We start from the raw sequence: 21,108 nt of genomic DNA, 5'->3' as shown, positions 1-21,108 counted from the left end.
TCTATAATTTAATATTCATATATTAATAATTTTGTTTTTAAATTAAAGGTGAAATATAATTTATACTTGATGGCAGTAATTTAATGACTGACCTCTATATGTTATTTGATTATTCGTAAATATGTTTTAAAATTCAAATCTATATTTTAATATTCATACATTTTTAATCTGTTTTTAAATTTCAAATCAATATTCTATTATTCATCTATTATTAAGTAAAATCTGTCTATAATATGTATATTTTCCATTTTAATGCTTGGTTAGCCATTAGAGACAGGTAGTAATTAATCTGTTAATTATAACTCAACACCCCCTGGGGAAAGTAAACAAAAATGTGGTGCAATATATAGATGAACACTTGGAAGCCTTTTAGCAGATAAAAGAATAACAACAATTAATTACCAAGTTCAAAGATTCTGTATATATTTGCCTACTATTCACATACATGATAATTAATCTGTCAGTTAATTTATGATAGACAGGTTGATCAGTGTGTGATTGATGTGATAAAGTTTGTTTAACTATGTTCAACAATTTGTTAGTAGATAATTTGGATATAAATCAAACTGACTAAATGTTAGTCTCATAATGACTACAGTATTAAATCTCTTTCCAATCTCAGAGGGTACTGGTGATGGTGGTGGTGGTGGAGGTGGTTGTGGAGGTGGGGTGTTTGCAAAAGATACTGCATGTCACTAAATGTTAGTCTCATTATTAAATCTCTTTCCTTTCCGATTTCAGAGGATGGTGGTGATTGCCTGGGCTGGACTCTCAAACTAGTATACTGCTTGATTCCCTGGGCTGGTCTCTCCAACTAGTATACTGTATCTTTCCCTAAGCTGGTCTCTCCAACATACTGCACATGCATGGTTTCCTAAGCTGGTCTCTCCAAATAGTATACTGTATGGTTTCCTGGGCTGTTCTCTCCAACTTATAATTTAACTAATAACTGTAGTAATTTTGAAACCGCCATATAACTTCCTGCGCTGGTCTCTCCAACTAGTATACTGCATGGTTCCCTAAGCTGGTCTCTCACTGCATGGTTCCCTAAGCTGGTCTCTCACTGCATGGTTGCATGGTTCCCTAAGCTGGTCTCTCACTGCATGGTTCCCTAAGCTGGTCTCTCCAATTAGTATACTGTATGGTTCCCTATGCTGGTCTCTCCAACTTATAATTTACATAACAACTATAGTAATTTTGAGACAGCAATATAGTGAATTGTATTTATATCTGTGGTTATGACTGAAATGCGACAGGAAGAATTTTGCCAAGAGAGTGGCATTTCTGCTTAGTTTTTGTCAAATTTCAACTGTCATGGAACTATAATGTGGGATCTAAAGTTTTACATTATATTTTTGTAAATACTAATTTCACAATATTTAATGACCCCTCAACTGATAACCAGGATTTTTTATATAATATGGAGTTTTCTATTGTATTATTGAATTTAAAGTCCTGATGCGACAATGGCATTTGTCGGAAAATATTTAAAAATCTCACAGCTTAATCTTCGTTAATATGAAATATCATGCGCGGATGGCAACATAAACTATCATCTTGTCCGTATAATTCCTCAGAATTCCCATCCATACCCTAATATGTTAGAATAATAATACAAATGAAATGAAATGGGGTTTAACGTCCTACTGTTCTGCTCCTATACTGGGCTAATGAAGATGGGCATACGCCATACAGTGTGCTATGAGGGGAAATTTTGCCTGGGCAGCGGCACTATCGCTTACTCTTATATCGAATTCCAACTGCCAAGGGATCTTTTACGTGCATTCCAATATATACACGGGACCTCGGTTTTTCGTCTCATCCGAAGGACTAGACAGCTGTCCTTGTCAGACCCTCCATTCTTCACCACTGACAAGGGGAAACCACGTCGGAAAATCCCGATGAACTTTCTCGACCAATGCAGGGATCGAACATCTGACCTCCAGGCTAGCGAGCCAGCATCTTAACCACTTAGCCATTGTGGCTCTGTATAATAATACAGTATATCATCATTCGTTATTGACCATCTTGTCTGATTAAATTAGCCAATCGTGTCCCAGTGACCCAGTCCAGACCCTAACATTAGCAATATACCAAAGCACTTCCGCACACGAAATACCCTCGTTAGTCGTTCATATCATCTGATGTTTATGTCAATATGGATCATTTATTGAACACGGAGACAACTAATATATAACAAATAAATCTTACGCCATCTACGTAATCATATAGATTGGAGCAGGATAAATATCACGTTATCATATGATTATATAGTCAATAACAAGATAAGCTTTGGTCAGACGACATTCATCGCCTGATCTGTATTGACCCTGATATTACTTTAATTCGGACCCTGAATCATCAATTTAATACTAAGGAGATGTGTCACTTACGCTCTAAGAGAATTAAACTGGAGTAGTCTGCAATGATACTGTCGAAATTGCAATGCGATGCGACTATCTGCAAGTGGTGTGGTTTCAAACCCAAGCTTATGTATGTGACAAGGAGTTAAGGTAGCTTGTCCGACCTTATGGTTTGTCTCCACAAATTAAAGACATCTAACCACATTGAACCATATGTTAGCCAGGCCTGGAAAAAACGCTTTTAGATGTACCTGACAAAATGTCAGCCACTAATGAAATAGTACCTGACATTTTCAATTTAGTGCCAGACACGTATCAATAATATCAATAAATAAGACAAATCAGTGCCGGACAAAATGATAGGCATCAGTCCAGAGGTTTTGTGACTGACAAAGCCTGAATCTGTGCCTGACATTGTCTGTGACAGGTGCCTTATTTCCAGGCTTGATGTTAATCCTGAAATAACATGGTTTATGTCAGTTGAATGTTAAACTTTCTGTCTTTCTATCTGTCTGTCTGTCTTTCTCGGTCTCCTTCTGGTCCCAAGTTCACAAAGCATTCTCAGACTTAAGTTAAGAATTTACTCAACTTTCAATCACTGTTTATGAGAAATATCTTTGCTCCAGAAACACAAAACTTTGAACATAGATTCTTATTGTTGTATTTGATACATTAAAACAACAAAAGTTTCATAAAGGGCTATATTTGAGTTAAAATAAGGCGAACAATTTTGAGTAAATTCTTAACTGAAGTCTGAGAATGCTTTGTGAACTCGGGGCCTGGTCTCTGTCTGTCTCCCTTTCTCTCACTCTCTTTATGTCTCTCTCTCACTCTGTCTCTGGTTTTAGCCACATTTAATTTGGTACTAGATAACGGCTTTACAGAACGATCTACACTGATCTTACTGTACTTGTTATTCAAACATATGTTTGTTTTCCAGTTCGATAATGGTTAACCCAAAATTTTCTAATTCAAGATTCAAGGCACCATACCCAATTTCGCCGGGTATACATTCATACAAATTGGTTCAAATACGTAATTCAAATGTTCGAAAATGAGATTGTTTAACATCGTCTGGTGGTCTTATTAGTTTTACATAATGATCAGTATTAACTTGATATTACCATACATAATTCAGATCACAGACGACATTCTTTTTATCGTAAATATGAATAACATTTCATATGTTAATTTTTCTGAGATAACCGCTTTCTGTTTGTTTTCACAGTTGAAGGTAAAAAATGATAATGGAACAAATATTTACATAAAAGATTTGCAAAAGAAATGAAATGTGTTCTGAACCAATCGGGCTATTGAGGATGTTGTCCGAAAAATGGAAATGACAATCAGCGACATTAAATAACACTGTGTCTGGTAAAATATAAAATCAGAATATAACAACGATTAAAAAAAAATGGCCTCGAGTTCACAAAGCATTGGCAGACTTAAGAATTTACGCACTTTCAATCATTTTTTATGAGAAATATCTTTGATCCAAAAACACAAAACTTTGCACATAGTTTCTTATTGATGTATTAGATACATTAAAACAACAAAAGTTTTATAAAGAGCTATATTTTAGTTAAAATAAGGTGAACAATTTTGAGTAGATTCTTAACTGAAGTCTGAGGATGCTTTAAGTGGTCTGACTTTAATCAAGTTGGACAATCACTTTCGCATTAGAGAATCCTTACATAGCTTTTCTCAGATTTTTCCAGACAATACATAAGCACCATTTCAAACCCTATTGTCAATTCAAAACGGTTGAACACAGAAAAAAACAGAGAGAGAAGAGGGAGTGTATAGCACTTAGACTCTGCAGCACAGGATAAAAATCCCTTTACCATTAGAGAATACTTACATAGTTAGTTTTTCTCAGATTTTTCCAGACAATATACAAGCACCATTGCAAACCCTATTGTCATTTCAAAATGGTTGAACACAAAAAAAACCCAGAAGAGAAGATGGAGCAAATAGCACTTAGACCCTGCAGCACAGGATAAAAATCTCTCTTTAGAATTTAGAGAATACACTGTATCCTGGGGGAGCCACGGTGGCTAGGTGGGTAAGGCGCTGGCTCGCTAGCCTGGAGGTCGGGTGTTCGATCCCTGCATTGGCCGAGAAAGTTCATCCCGATTTTCTGACGTGGTTTCCCCTTGTCAGTGATGCAGGACGGAGGGCCTGACAAGGACAGCTGTCTAGTCCTTCGGATGAGACAAAAAACCGAGGTCCCGTGTAAACATTGGAATGCACGTAAAAGATCCCTTGGCAGTTGGAATTGGATATAAGAGTAGGCGATAGTGCCGCTGCCCGGGCAAAATTTCCCTCATAGCACACTGTATGGCGTATGCCCGTCTTCATTAGCCCAGTATAGGAGCAGAACAGTAGGACGTTAAACCCCATTTCATTTCATTTCATTTCGTTTCTGTATCCTGGGTATCATTCATGTTGTGTATCTAGCACAAATTTCTTTCACATTTGTTTAATATCAAATTTTTGTTTAAAAATTTGTAAAAATCATTTAAAATCATCTAATTTGTACTTGTGTCCAGTGTAAAGCTGGCTGATTAATTTTGATAATGAGTGTCCAATTTACAAGTATTTAATTTCCTAACCACTGTTCAAAAATGAATCATTATACATCAGTAATCAATTGCTTGAATTGGGTTGTTTATTTTTTAACAGTGATCAAGAAATTAAATACTTGTAAATTGGACACTCATTATCAAATTTGAATGGTCAGCTTTAAACTGGACACAAGTACAAATTAGATGATTTTGGGTGATTTTTATGAATTTTTAAACAAAGATTTGATATTGAATGAATGTGAAAGAAATTAATGCTAAATACTCAAGATTAAATGATACCTGAAGTACAGTGATACTTACATAGTTAGTTTTTCTCATATTTATCCCAACAATATACAAGTACCATTTCATACCATATTGTCACTTCAAAATGGTTGAACGCAGAAAAACTAGTAATTATACAGCATGATTCAGCAGTAAAACAGAACTGATTATTTGTTTGGTCCAAGTTTTTGAATGAACTTTTAATATGTCAAATAAAAATGAGCTGAGGTTATAATCATGTTAAACAGTCCAGGATGTCGGCTATAAATCAGAAACCACCCATTGTTTTCTAAAACCACAATAAATCTTAAAGATTTTTTATTTATAAATATATCATGTATGTATTTTTTCTTCTTGATAAAATTTTATTGTTTGACCTTGTTTTGAACTTGTCATTCATATTATAAACCTTCAGATGGCATTAAAGATTAGTGCAGACGCATATTTTTTCGTCTGATCACGCTGATTGAAATACGACAGGGATTTTTTTTAACGTTGATCATGCGACTTATGTGGAAGCCATTTTGAGATGAGATATCAATAATGTCTTCGATTGGCTTATAAAAATGGTTTGCTTGACAATATACATTGGACATGGACCGGCAAAGGGGATGTTTCAGCGAATCAATCACCGGCGTAAAATTTTTGGCCGAAAATATTTAACATGCCAGATACAGGCGATCGATCGGGCGAATTGGTTCACAGAGCAGAATCGTTGTCCCTGTGAAAGGGCACAGATAGGCGATTTTTTCCAGTGGGTTTTAAAAATTGGTGTGATTGGGTGAAAAAGTGTGCCCGTCTGCCCTAGATATTAGAGGTTGAACACAATAAAATCATGAACAGAGAGTTGACAGTTCAAATTTATCAAAGAGTAGACTACATGGCAGATGCCCGTCTTCATTAGCCCGGTTGGTGCAGAAAAAGAGGAAGTTAAACCCCATTTCATTTTATTTTCTTTATACCATTTTCTCTAAATTTGGTGGAGAGAGAGAGAGAGAAATGGCATTTAACGTCCACTCGACACAAACTAGGTCATTTCGGGACTAACATATGGTTCAATTTTATTTCAATAATTCACTTGCGTGTAGGGGTCTTTAGCAGTTGGAGGAAACCAGAGGACCCGGAGAAAACCCACGATGGACAGGCATTTGGTGGACGGAGGGCCTGACAAGGACAGCTGTCTAGTCACTCAGATGGGACGGAAAATCAAGGTCCACGTGCTCACTTTGGCTTGCACGTAAAAGATCCATTGGCAGATGGAATTCGATATACATGTAAGAGTAGGGCATTGCACACTGTATGGCGTATGCCCGTCTTCATTAGCCCAGTTGGAGCATTTCATTTCATTTCATTTTCTAAATATGGTAAGGCAATGCAGATATTATTAATACAATACAATTACTTGTGAAACAAACCACACACTGCATAGCACACTGTATGATATATGCCCGTCTTCATTAGCCCAGTTGGAGCAGAACAATAGGATGGTAAACCCCATTTCATTTTCTAAATTTGGTATGGCAATGCAGAAATATTAATACAGTATTACTTGTGAAACAAACCACACACTGCATGATTATAAAAACCGACAGGGCGGATGTGGTGAGACATTTTGTGAGCTAATTTTGGATTCGTCAAGAACTATGACTCCCCAGCAACTCCTTCAATGACAGCTTGCTTTGTCTATTTATAATTTATGAAGAATTACTTTAATTCATATGTACATATAAGGAAATATCAGCATGTGGGAGTTTTATTTTCAGCTATAATTTTGCATTCCTCTTTTATAGTTTTAACTGAAATGAAATGGGGGTTTTAACGTCCTACTGTTATTTTTTAATAGTTTTAAACTTTGTTGTCATGTGGCTTAGTGAACATTTAGCGTACAAGATTTTATTTAGAGTTTCATAAATTTACTAAATGAACAGAAGACTGTAAAAAAAAGATTGTCCCATATTTCACAGGAAACAATAAATAAGTGAAATGAAATGGGGTTTATATATCGTTTTACTGCTTTGCACCAAATGGGCTAATAAAGACAGGCATACTACATTCAGTGCTCTTTCAGGGAAATTTTGCCCGAAGGAGCAGACTCTTATTTTGACTTCCCGCTGACAAGGGATATTTTATGTGTATGCAAACAAGTACAAGGGACCTTGTTTTTGCGTCTCATCCATGGGGAAACCATGCTGAAAAATTCAGAGTACTTTCTCTGCCAACACCAGGAGCGAACCTGAGACCTCCAGGTTAGCGAACCAGCATCTTACTCACCGAGCCATCGTGTATAAATCAACTGCCAACATGTGACAATATATTATATATATTTTATGTCTGAATATGTAAAATCAACACAACTTCGCTAGATTTGCTTAGCAGGGATTAAACATATATTATGCAAGAGCTAAATCTGCCTATTGCAGGTCTTTCTTTAGGCATTAAATGTTATCTGAATTGTTAATTAGACATTAACTAACTTATCAATCCCATAATTAACTCTTGATGTCATTGTTAGCCTGCGATATTTAATGGATTTGAAAACATTTTGTTATGGATGATTTAACGTAAAAATGGATAATCAAGACCAATGTTAGTAATGATGATCGAGGCTAGCTCAAACCATGAATCACTAATAATATCTTAATTGGTTCAGAAATTTTGGCTGAAATTTTCAGTATATTCTCTCCACGTTATCTATTTCTTAGCAATTATAGCGAAAACCATCAGCTCTTTATCTAATCTTCCATAATGCCCCTTTAATGAACTACTTTCACTTTAGATTGTGATGTGTCAGTTACTAAAGTCGCTGAATTATGAAACCCTTGTAAACTACAATACAGTGTAAGTTGAAACTTTTAAAGGGATATCAGCCCAATTATGGTTCAATTTCGTTTAGTATCTACTATGAGATGATAAACTGAAAATCTGAGTATATTTAAGTGATGTACAAGCCCTGAAAAATAGATTGGTGACTTTAACACAGAAATATAAAACTTTACCTACTTTTGTGATAATTTTGGATTTGTGATAAGTTTTTGTATAAAATCGTCCAGTCCTTCTCGTCTCTGTTGTATGAATTCTGGATCAAGATTTCCAAATATTTTCTTTCCTGGTAATCTTAGATTTGCTTCCGGATGAATTTTCTTTATCTGAAAAAAAACAAAAAAACCCATATATAAAAACTTCAAATCAAAAAATAAATTGAGAAGATGTTTAGGGTTAATTTGTTCATTCAAATTTGAAAACAAAATCGTTGAAGAACTCTGACCTGCACAAGAATGTTTATCTTCCCATGATCAGAATGCTTCACACCAAATTTGAAAAACATGTTAAAATCTACAGCCTCTATCATAACTGCGGGGATAACTCCGGAGTGCTGAAAATCAATAGGGTTCATGGCCGCAATGCTTCATACCAAATTTGAAAAGAATCCATCAAATACTGTATCCTCTATCACATTCAAAAGCTAATTATTGTCACATACAACCGGGGAATCGAAACCATGCAAGTTGACTCAATGACAGACCTAATGATACAATACGCACGCACTAACCAGTCAGTTACGACATCATAGGAAGTTATGATAACAATGTTTTTTTGATATTGTATTCTATTAATTATTGTGTACACACTGAAATATGGACATATATAAATCAAGTGAAAAACTTTTTAAAGTTATTTTGTCAGTTGATATATGAACAAATCTGAAAAAAAAAATCATTGAAGAATTCTGACCTTTGCAGCATTCACAAGAAATAAATGAATGAATTGAATTTGAACTGTCAAAGTTTCTTTTACGAGCAGGCCAAGGTGAACATATGACCTCAGTTTTTCTGTCCCATCCAAAAGACCAGACACTGTTCCTTGCCAAAAGCGTAGTATGAACAACAGGTGACAATAATATATGTTCACTTTAAACGTGGGTGTATAAATATAACCACCAGTAAACAAAAACAATTCATAAAGAAATAGATAAGGTGACCTTTAAATCTAATCTATATAAAATATAATATTTCAGAAACCCGATTAAATCTATTTATCAGTATAATACATCCATCATTCTAAACTTTCTCAATCAAGATTTAATGGAATTAAATGTGGTTTATTGTTTCTTCCACACGATATTCCCTCATTTTTAGGAGAGAGAGAGAGAGAGATCACCAAGTGTCGGTGGGGGTGGGGGGGGTGGCAGGTGATACATATAGAAGAGCTAGATAAATTATGCATTTTTAAAAAAAATTTGAAAAAGACATTAAAATTAATATCACTATTCAGTGATCTAGAGAGATGAATTTTGATATTGAGTATCCAATTTACAAGTTTTTAATTTCCTGACCACTATTCAAAAATTATACATCAATAATCAATTGTTTTTTTAGTTTTTTTTATAAAAGTGATCCAAAAATTAAAAGCTTGTAATTTGGACACTCATTATCAAAATTGAATGGTAAGCTTTTAACTGGACACAACAACAAATTTTTGATGATATTAAACGATTTTTACAAATTCTTAAACAAGAATTTGATATTAAACGAATGAGAAAGAAATTAATGCTAGATACACAAGATTAAATGATACCTGAGTTACAGTGTTAACTTCCACTGGACACAGATTGTTGTTTAAGGTTAAACAAAAACATAAGGAGTACATAATCAAATCAAAAAGTGAGAGTTTCACACCCTTCTCCAGTTTTATCCTGGTACATGACAAAAATTAAATATATGATGTGATATAAACCATGTTTTATGTTCCTGTGATCAAAAAACAACCCATGTAAAGACCTGATGACACAAACTGATGACCTTTTGAAACTTTACAAGACAATGTGTTTTAAAGGCCCAACATTGCCAAATTAAAGGTTAAATTCTAGTTTAAGATAGAAGTGCTATATCCTTTCGTTTGTTCCTTCCTGGAGTTTTACGTCCACTTCCACCAATGGTGATATCGTAGACAATTCACTATCCTGTGGCCCCTTTTCTTAAATAACCTGCACATTGGTGACTTTACAGAGGTTGGGATGGCCTATAGGTGGCCTAGAGTGTGGTGCTTTCAGCTCTATCTGCCCGATCACCTAGGGCTTGCGGTCGTGGCATTAGCACTTGATAAAATATTGATTCAACTTTCCAGTTACATTAAGGACGTTAAAAACTGACTATATGCAAAATTAGAGACAAGTAGGTATATCAATCAACACCTGGATTTTTGATAATTATAGTGTAATAATAATGGGCATAGTTAATGACAGTTCCTCTTTAATGTCAAGATGTCTAGCTATTCAATTTGCTATGATTAAACTTTCCAGTTACATTAAGGACATTTAAAAACTGATTATATGTAAAATTGGAGACAAATTGGTCAACTTTTAAAGTCGGTATATCAACACCTGGATTTTAAATATGAGCATATAGTTAATGACACTTCCCCTTTAACTTCAAAATATCTAGTTATTCATACAGAACATCGTGACATGTTTGATATTTATGTAAATTTTGTTTTATGATATTGCCGATGTATTTGTATTGTTCCTTTACCATAATTGGAAGCCACTGCGGCTGAGTGAGTTCTTCTCGGGCTCACTTACCAGGATGTCTCAAGTTCATCCCCAAAGTTCCTCTGGATGTTCAGTGTGGATTCCCCTTGTCAGTGGTGCAGGAGAAAAAAAACAATAATCTGTGGACAAGCTATAGCATCTCTCTCTGAGCATTAGCCTTACAGAAAATACTTGTCTTATAATTTAAGTTCCTCTGGATCTCCAGCATGGATTCTCCTTTTCAGAGGTGCAGGAGAAAACAACAATAGCCTGTGGTTGTCTGGATCTCCAGAATAGATTCCTCTTGCCAGAGGTGCAAGAGTAAAAAACAACAATAGTCTGTGGACACACCGTAGCATCCCTCTCTGTGCATTAGCCTGGTTGGTACAGAAAATACTTGTGGATTAAGTTCCTCTGGATCTCCAGCATGGATTCCTCTCATCAGAGGTGCAAGAGTAAAAAACAACAATAGTCTGTGGACAGGCTATAGCGTCCCTCTCTGAGCATTAACCTTACAGAAAATACTTTGTCTATTTAACATGCAGTTGTGTAATAAAGTATTATTATTATTATCCATGTATTATTGTAACAAGGAAATCTGCATGTTCAGGTGCAGTAAGAGTCACAATTAAAAGACACATATTTACATGATTGCACTGGTATACCTACTGAACTCCTCTTACAATAATATTGAAACCAAGTGACTGAGTCAGTTCTTCTGTTGCTAAACGTGCAGTAAAGTATGGACATTAAACCCCAATTTCATTCACACATTTATTCTGTTGCTGACTCAAAAGTAATATTTGTATGCATACCAAATTAAATCGTCCCATTGTAATAAAACATCCTGGCAAGGGACAACGTATAGTTGCTCGGATGGGGCGAGAAAATGCGGTTTGATGTACACACTGGCATGCACATAAAAGAGCCCTTGGGTAGTGCCGCTGTTTGGGCAAAAATTTTCCTCATAGCACATTGTATGGAGTCTGTCCGTCTTCATTAGCCTAGTTGGCGCAGAAGAGTAGGACGTTAAACCCTATTTCATTTCATTTAAACGATAAAACACAAATGAAATAAGTCTTAGTGTTGATTGTTTATGGCTTTAGGTGTCATATATGACGTACATCCATGACGTTAAACTGTTGTAATTTAAATACATAAATGTATCCTTGGGCTAACATGTCATTTACATGTACTAAAAATGCAAATTATGTTTTGATATCAAAATGTGAATGAAATTTTAACTTTTTCTAGTCACCAACATAACAAATGCCCACTGACTGTTGGTATTGTGGAAGCTAGCCATTTTGTTTGTAGTGAAGGTATTATGGAAGCTGGTCCGATAATTTCAGCAAACAAACGAAAGAAACAGATATGTTTTAGTAAAATAAAACTGGTTAATTCTGTGTGGAAGAATCTTAGAACCCGTTATTTTAGTCCCAAGCAATTATCTGAACCTCTGTAGACTGTGATATGTTTTCAAAGAAATACCAACATCCAGTTGCCAGTTGGAGTTGGAGACTAACTTTTTAACCCACAAGAGAGAGAGAGAAATGGGGTTTAACGTCCACTTGACACAACTAGGTCATTTCGGGACTAACATATGGTTTAATTTTATTTCAATAATTCGCTTGCACATAGGGGTCTTTAGCAGTGGAAGGAAACAGGAGGACCCGGAGAAAACCCACAAGGTTGGACAGGCAACCCTACTCCTTGTCATGTACAACCGGGGATTCGAAACCACGCCAGTCGACTCAATGATAGACTTTATGATACAGCGCGCACGCTAACCATTCAGCCATCCAACCCCCCTTTAACCCACAAAGTCCCTGGCTCACCTGTGACTCTCAACTAGAATGTCTTTGGGTTTGAATCAAGGAGAGTGTGTCTATATCGGATGGGACAAAAGCTCGATGTCAACCCATTTTGACAGGCAAAAATCGTGGAGAAAAAGGCAGAAATGCCACTCTCCGAGCAAAGTCTGTCTACCTTGCATTGCAAACGTAACCATGGAAACAATGATTACCATATGTTAGTCTCAAAATAACTGAAATATTGGGTTGAAAAGACAATAAACACCATTTCATCCCTTTTCACTTTATTACAATCATTTTCAAACAAGGACAATAACTCTGTCACTGAAAATCTAAAACAAGCAACAGTTTCGTCAATTTCTACCAGCGTGTAAAATATATCCGAAAATATTATCACAAACAAAGCTGCACTACTTTTTTTCATGGTAAACAATGACAAAGATAAAAGGTATATGCAAACATAAACTGATTTCAACACTGGTTTAATAACATTTTAAAGTACTTATAGCTTGTCATAATGTCATTGTCTTTATATAAAAACATAGTAAATTTTCTTTTTACCTTATATATACCTACTAAACTGGATTTAACTTTCACATCAAAGTATAGTATTGACGAAATATTAAAACCCTGTTATGTCCATTCTATTGATATCATTTATTCTGGAACACGGCTGCTTTAACAACGTAAGAATTAACGGGTTTTGTTGTCAATTCAATTAAAAATCACTCTCACAATTTCTGTCCATTTCGTTTTCAGTTCACTGAAAATTTTGCTTAAACTTTCAAATCAAATGACTCTATAGTCCTTCAGCAGCACGTTATTTACTTATGCACATATACATCAAATGACGAATCAGTATCAACTTTACAAAGTTATACACTCGATCTACTACACAGCTGTTTACCTCGCCCATTCATTAACTATTTGACTTACACCCTGACGTAAATGTCGACACAATAAAGCTGGGTTTTTTTTTCGGGTCAAAGGTTTAGGCTGGCAAAAGGCAACTAAGGAAGCTGTTTTAAGAGTTTCTTTTGAATGAATTTAGCTGTGTAAAGTCAAAATAATTAAAGTGACTTAGGTAGGATTTCATCAAAGGTATTTATTTAGTGGGAGATTGTAAGAAAGATGTGAATTATTCCACCAAGACAAAGCGTGCGTCATTGAAAAGACAATGAGCTGAATATTAATTTATCTTTATGTCATTTTGAAGTCTTTGAGTGATTTAAACCTGGTATATTTCTATAATAAATCAGAAAATCTTTTTGTTATATAAAGACTCACTAACCCTGTTTAAATTAAGTGCGCCGGTTAATTTTTTTTTACAGAGTAAAACGGGTCAAATATAACTGTGACGTACATGAGAACCATGCCAATCTGGAACACTGAAGTGAAGTCATGACTGCACCGTTCTCAGAACGACACAGTTGTTCCGATTACGATACGCTTATCGCAGTGTAAACGTAGATGCCTGATCTTATATTGTGCTATAGAATCCTTTGAAAACTGCAATATTGTGAAAGTCGGATCTCTAATAGGAAACAGTTCCGTTCAGTATTTACAAAAATATGACGAAATGAAAATTTTTCATCGATCTATGCCTCCATATATATTTCCTGTGAACCCAACTGATGGGCCTGTTTTAAATCCAATTGAATCCAAGCCAAGAGATTATCTAGCTTTGGTATTTTAATTTGATTTCCTCAATTAAATGTTAAATAATCAATCTGACGATATATTAGCTTAGATTAGGCCGTGAGAACGACAGTCCTTCATGTTTATAAAATTGTACAGGAGCCATAAAAAGCTCCTGATACCTTGAATATATACAGTTTAAAAGTAAACAAAAAACTGAAAGTAGTTTATTAATCTCAATATTTAGGAGAGCGATTTAGCTAATTTGCAGGAGTCTTTAAATGACTCCTTCGAAGGAAAGCAGACGTGTGTCGAGAGGAGCAGGAGCAAAAGCTCCCCTTAAACGTGAAGGACTGGAACGATCCTTGAAATCACAAGTCTGTCACTTCAACAAAATGACAGGCCCCCGATGGATTGTGCCAGACACAGCCGTCTGAATTTGTCACATGTTGCTTACTGTTGAAATTACTATATCTGTTGAGTCTGCTACTTACATCATATTAAACTTAGGCTGTATGTCTATGGGGGTCATTTAGAGAGAGAGAGAGAGATGGAGTTTAACGTCCACTCGATACAAACTAGGTCATTTCGGGACTAACACACGGTTTATTTTTATTTCAATAATTCGCTTGCGCATAGGAGTCTTTAGCAGTGGGAGGAAACCAGAGGACCCGGAGAAAACCCACGAGGTTGGACAGGCGACCCTACTCCTTGTCACGTACATCCGGGGAATCGAAACCCTGCCAGTTGACTCAATGACAGACCGTATGATACAGCGCGTGTGAGCTAACCATTCAGTCATCCAACCCTCCAGGGGGGTCATTTAGGGAAGAGATCTCTGTGTGCAGAATGCTAATTACATATGCTTCATTATTTCGATTAAAATGGACACTTTAGAATATTAATGCTGACTTGCAAATATATAAAATAATTTCATTATCTATTGTCTTGGTTCAGAAAGTTTTAATGTAACAGCTGTTAATTAATATTGTAATCATAGAAGACAATGAGACAAACATTAATAATAATTGCTGTAGGTAGCGGGGGAATGTACTCTCATAATTAACCAGCATGGATAATTAAATTTATGAAAAATAATCCGCCTCCATGCCAGAATAGCCCACTGTTAAAATTTTGTAGTGAAAGCCCTGGTCACAATAAAATATTTGACACTCAGTGATGGAGGACTGCACCACATATTAACACTATGAAATCAAATGAATGAATGGGGATGGGGAGCGCAACTATTTGCACCTACTGTGCTGTCAGTGGGGCCTTATCCACAATAAACTTAATGTAGACTTTTCATTTGCCAATAAGGACTTAAATTTATACTAGGATTTTAACTTTTAACCAATGAAAAGGCTGCATCTATTAATTTCTATATTTCATGAATACCCTCTTCCCCCGGCCTGCAATAACAAGTTGGTGAAATATAACAGACTATCCACACGAACGGCAGGCAAGGAAATAACGGTTTTAGATGTACCTGACAAAATGTCAGGCACTAATGAAATAGTACCTGACATTTTCTACTTAGTGCCGGACATGTATTATTAATATCAATAAAAAAGACAAATCAGTGCCGCACAAAATGACAAGCACTATCTGTTTTGTGACTGACAAAGCCTGAATCTGTGCCTGACATTGTCTGTGACATTTGTCTTTTTTATTGATATTAATAATACATGTCCGGCACTATGTTGAAAATGTCAGGTACTATTCTATTAGTGCCTGACATTTTGTCAGGATAACTCTTAATTATCCATTTTTTATCCATCACAAAATGTATTGAATTCCACTAAATGTCACAGGCTAACGATGGCATCAAGAGTTGATTATGGTCTGGATAAGTTGATGTCTAATAAATAATTTTGATAACATTTCAGGCCTAAAGTAAGACCAGCAATATGCAGATTTAGCTCTAGCATAATGTATGTTTCAGAAAACAAATCAAAATACCATTGCTAGATAATCTCCCATTTTGGATTAAATCTAAATTGGATTTAGAACATGCCCATTATGCCCACGAACAACAAAATGGCACCAGGCTTATTACATAGCAAGCAGCATAAATCGACTAAATTTCAATTCAATATATTTTTATTGATACTGAACGGAATTGATCCATTTTTGGACTGATATTCCTATAAGAAATGCAATACTGTAGTTTTCAATGGATTCCTATTGCAATAAAACGTTACAATGAGATTTTAATGGAGTCTTTCTGATCAATGTAGCTAATCCTCCATTATATTAAATCTTCAACTTACAGCTGTAGCTTGCGCACCTCCCATCATGAGATGAATCATAATCCAACCACATCAAATATATATATACAAAAATCATCTGACATCAATAGTCCTTTAAATCCGATACCACTGTCATTGGATTTTTGCATCCAGCGAAATGAGTAATATATGATCCTGATGTGCATATCAGACACCGGCTTTATATCTTGAAACTAGAAGACAGCTGAGATATTAAAAACAGACCCAGATCATATTTATCTGTTGTCGATAATTAATCACGTTTGGTTGCTGTATTATGTTATTGATAACGTCAAAACTAGATTACGAAATATCCATAACACCACAGTACAAAGGTAAATGAAACTTTATTTGCCACGTGAATTTCAATTATTGTAAGACGAGAGAAGTTTATTAGCCACGTGAATTTGAACTATTGTAAGAAGAGATTTTGTTTTTAGTCACATGAAATTATGGTAAGGAACAGGGAAGTTTATTAGCCACATGAATTTATTGTAAGGAGTGGGAAGTTTATTAGCCACATGAATTTACTGTAATGAGAGGGAAGTTTATTAGTCACACGAATTCATGGTAAGGAGCAGGGAAGTTTATCAGCCACATGAATTTGTTGTAAGGAGCAGGGAAGTTTATTACCCACATGAATTTATTGTAAGGAGTAGGGAAGTTTATTAGTCACATGAATTCATTATAAGGAGTAGGGAAGTTTATTAGCCACATGAATTCATTGTAAGAAGTAGGGAATTTTATCAGCCACATGAATTTATTGTAAGGAGTAGTGAAGTTTATTAGCCACATGAATTTATTGTAAGGAGTAGAGCAGTTTTTTAGACACATGAATTTATTGTAAGGAGTAGGGAAGTTTATTAGCCATATGAATTCTTTGTAAGGAGTAGGGAAGTTTATTAGTCACATGAAATTATTGTAAGGAGTAGGGAAGTTTATTAGTCACATGAAATTATTGTAAGGAGGTAAGGAGCAGGGAAGTTTATTAGTCACATGAATTCATTGTAAGGAGTAGGGAAGTTTATCAGCCACATGAATTTATTGTAAGGAGTAGTGAAGTTTATTAACCACACAAATTTACTGTAAGGAGAGGGAAGTTTATTGGCCACATGAATTCATTGTAAGGAGTAGGGAAGTTTATTAGCCACATGAATTTATTGTAAGGAGTAGGGATGTTTATTAGCCACATAATTATTTTGTAAAGAGGGTGAAGTTTTAATTTATTGTAAGATGAAAGAACTTTATTAATTATCCACCTGAAGCTGAATTATTGTAAGGAGAGCGAAGTTTGATATTTTAAGGAGTGGGAAGTTTTACATTATAGGAGTTGGAAATTTTACTTGTAAGGAGTGGGAAGTTTTAAACAATTTTAAGGAGAAGGAAGTTTTACATTATTGTAAGGAGAGGGAAGTTTTACATTTTTGTAAGGAGTGGGAAGTTTTACATTATTGTAAGGAGAGGGAAGTTTTACATTTTTGTAAGGAGTGGGAAGTTTTACATTATTGTAAGGAGAGGGAAGTTTTACATTTTTGTAAGGAGTGGGAAGTTTTACATTATTGTAAGGAGAGGGAAGTTTTACATTTTTGTAAGGAGTGGGAAGTTTTACATTATTGTAAGGAGAGGGAAGTTTTACATTTTTGTAAGGAGTGGGAAGTTTTACATTATTGTTAGGAGAGGGAAGTTTATGTGCCACAGGGATTTATTTTCAGGAGAGGGAAATTTGACATTGTTGTAGGGAGTGAGAAACGAGTTTTAACATGAATTTTAAATTATTGAGAGCAAGTAGAAACCGTTTTTCTATTATAGAATATGATGGTCAGATAAAAAAAGCGAGGGAAATGGGGTTTAATGTCCACTCGACACAAACTAGGTCCTTTCGGGAATAACATATGGTTCACTTTTATTTCAATAATTCGCTTGCATGTAGGAGTCTTCGGCAGTGGGAGGAAACTCACTCGACACAAACTAGGTCCTTTCAGGACTAACATATGGTTCAATTTTATTTCAATAATTCGTTTGCACATAGGGGTCTTTGGCAGTGGGAGAAACCAGTGGACTCGCAGAAAACCCACGAGGTTGCACAGGCGACCCTATTCCTTGTCACGTACAACAGGGGAATCAAACCCACGCCAGGTCGGATAAAAAGAGAAATTGTATAAATAAAACTAGATTATATATTTTTGGCTGTCAGTACACAAAGTTTAAACTGTTAACATGTGTTAGAATTTAAAAAAACAACAAGATAAAGAGTCAGATAAGAACGAATGAATGAATTAACACCTAAAGATACATTATGTAAGAGCTAAATCTGTCTATTATCCTCCCATAAAAAGGTTCATATACCACAGTTTAAGAGAGAGAGAGAGAGAGAGAAAGAGAGAGAAATGGGGTTTAACGTCCACTCAACACAAAGCAGGTCATTTCAGGGCTAACAATAACATATGGTTAATTTTATTTCAATAATTTACTTGCGCGTAGGGGTCTTTAGCAGTGGGAGGAAACCGGAGAACCCAGAGAAAACCCATGAGGTTGGACAGGCGACCCTACTCGTTGTCACATACAAAAGGGGAATCAAAACCATGCCAGTTGACTCAATCATAGACCTTATGATACAGCACGCCTGAGCTAATCATTCGGCTGTCCAAACCCCCACCACTGTTTAAGGTAAGTGCTGCATTATTCAGTTCAGTGAACCTTTATCACAAAAAGTAGAGAGGTTACATACATGAGTAACCTTCAATACTAATCTGGGCTCCTCAATGAACATTCAGTCCTACTGAACTTTTTATCCCAACATCTTATCGGGCATAAGGCCTTAAAAATTTAATTATTTGTTCTTCTTGATCTTGATAAATAGAGAGAGAGAGAGAGAGAGAGAGAGAGGGGGAGAGAGAGAGAGTTTAACGTCCACCCGACACAAACTATGTCATTTTGGGACTAACATGGTTTATTTTTATTTCAATAATTCGCTTGCCCCTAGGAGTATTTAGCAGTTGGAGGAATCCAGAGAACCCGGAGAAACCCACGAGGTTGGACAGGCAACCCTACTCCTTGTCACGTACAACCGAGGATTCAAAACCACACCAGTTGACTCAATGACAGGTCGTATGATACAGCGCGCACGTGCGAACCATTCGGCCATGCCCCCCCCCACCCTTGATAAATAAATATCCATTGGTAGCCACTGTGTACAACCCCTCCCCACCCACCGTGCCTACATAGACAGAAGAAAATATTTGTTTCAGACTTTAGCAAGCGAACTTGTTACACCGATAGAAACAAACAACATAAATTACTGATCTAGCAGTGGTTAATGAGCTTATTATGCTCATAAGCATTGCTTTAGGAATATGGCTTTACTAGACCCAAATATATATATATATATAAAGTAGTCACAACTGAAATATATACACAAAATAAGGTTCATAACCATTGCTTCAAGAATAATTATAATAGTTCAACAGTGCACTTGTTACACAAATAGAAAGAAACAATATAAATTACTGATCTAGCAATGGTTAATGAGATGATAATAACCATGTTTCAGGAATATGGCATTACTAGACCCAGTTATGTATAGGTAGAGAGTGACAACTGAAATATTCACACAGAATATAGGTTCATAACCATTGCTTTAGGAATATGGCATCACTAGACCCAATTACCGTATGTATAAATAGAGAGTGACTACTGAAATATTCACACAGAATATAGGTTCATAACCATTGCTTTAGAAATATGGCATATAAATATTATGTATTAGTAATCGCAACTGCAAAAACATACACACGGAAAAATAATTTAGATTTTTTTTACCTGTAAGTACGAGTTAATATTATTCACTATTTCACAGCTGGACACATCAAATATCAATATAATTCACATAAAAACAAAATTATCTCTCAACATGAATTAAGTATTTCAGTTTGTCTTCATTAGACAGGTCAGTGTAGAAAAGTATAACATTGGCTGTTAAACCCTATTTCATTTTATTTCATTGTCTATCACTCACAACACACATGTTTGTCTACCTGTAGATTGGAATAAGGCCAGTTCAAATTGATTTTCTGTTATGTACAAAAATTTCTTCTCATTTTATTGGGAAAAAGACTTATTTAAGCACAGAAAGTGCTTAGTTGTACAGTTCAAATTCCTTATTTAGTTCTAAATTTAGAAATTTTAATCAAAACATCTTTCACGTGATTTTAAATGGGTATTCATTTTTAAAGGCCATGAAGAAGAAATGAAATGAAATGGGGTTTAGGAAATTTTGCCTGGGTAGGTGCACTACAGCCTACTCTTATATCGAATTCCATCTGTCAAGGGATCTTTTATGTGCACGCCAATGTGTACACGGGATCTCAGTTTTTTGTCCCATCCGAACGACTAGACAGGTGTCCTTGTTAGGCCCTTCGTCCTGCATCACTGACAAGGGGGAACCACGCCCCCTGAAGAAGAGAAAATCAAAAAGACTTTTTAAAAACAAAAACTACTTTGTGCACCCCCTAGGCCTCACAGGACCTAACTTCTCGGGGGTCGAGGGCAGGCCCTCTCCCGAGGTCCGGGCCGAATTCCCTATAGGTCTCTACAGGTCTCTCCCCATGTCTGCCTCGGTCGGCTTAAACCTGATTCTAAACTAGG

General features: G+C 35.7%; 1 protein-coding gene across 5 annotated transcripts in view; it reads right to left on the bottom strand.

Annotated features, from left to right (window-relative positions):
* LOC126819508 (serine/threonine-protein kinase Sgk1) overlaps positions 1–21,108 on the bottom strand; it is a 104,066-nt gene that overhangs the window by 45,325 nt on the left and 37,633 nt on the right. For 3 of the 5 annotated variants that reach the window (XM_050547618.2, XM_050547617.2, XM_050547622.2), the window contains one exon: positions 8,216–8,361. In XM_050547618.2, coding sequence (XP_050403575.1) covers positions 8,216–8,361 — 146 coding nt within the window. Of the gene's footprint in view, positions 1–4,224; positions 4,244–5,251; positions 5,286–8,215; positions 8,362–21,108 lie in introns of those variants that run through there. The other 2 variants (XM_050547623.2, XM_050547624.2) reach the window with 2 other exon arrangements.

The sequence above is a fragment of the Patella vulgata genome, chromosome 4, assembly GCF_932274485.2.
Source record: "Patella vulgata chromosome 4, xgPatVulg1.2, whole genome shotgun sequence".
In the NCBI taxonomy this organism is placed as follows: domain Eukaryota; kingdom Metazoa; phylum Mollusca; class Gastropoda; family Patellidae; genus Patella; species Patella vulgata.
The sequence above is the reverse complement of the archived record's forward strand: the minus strand, read 5'-3'. Positions and strand labels throughout refer to the sequence as shown.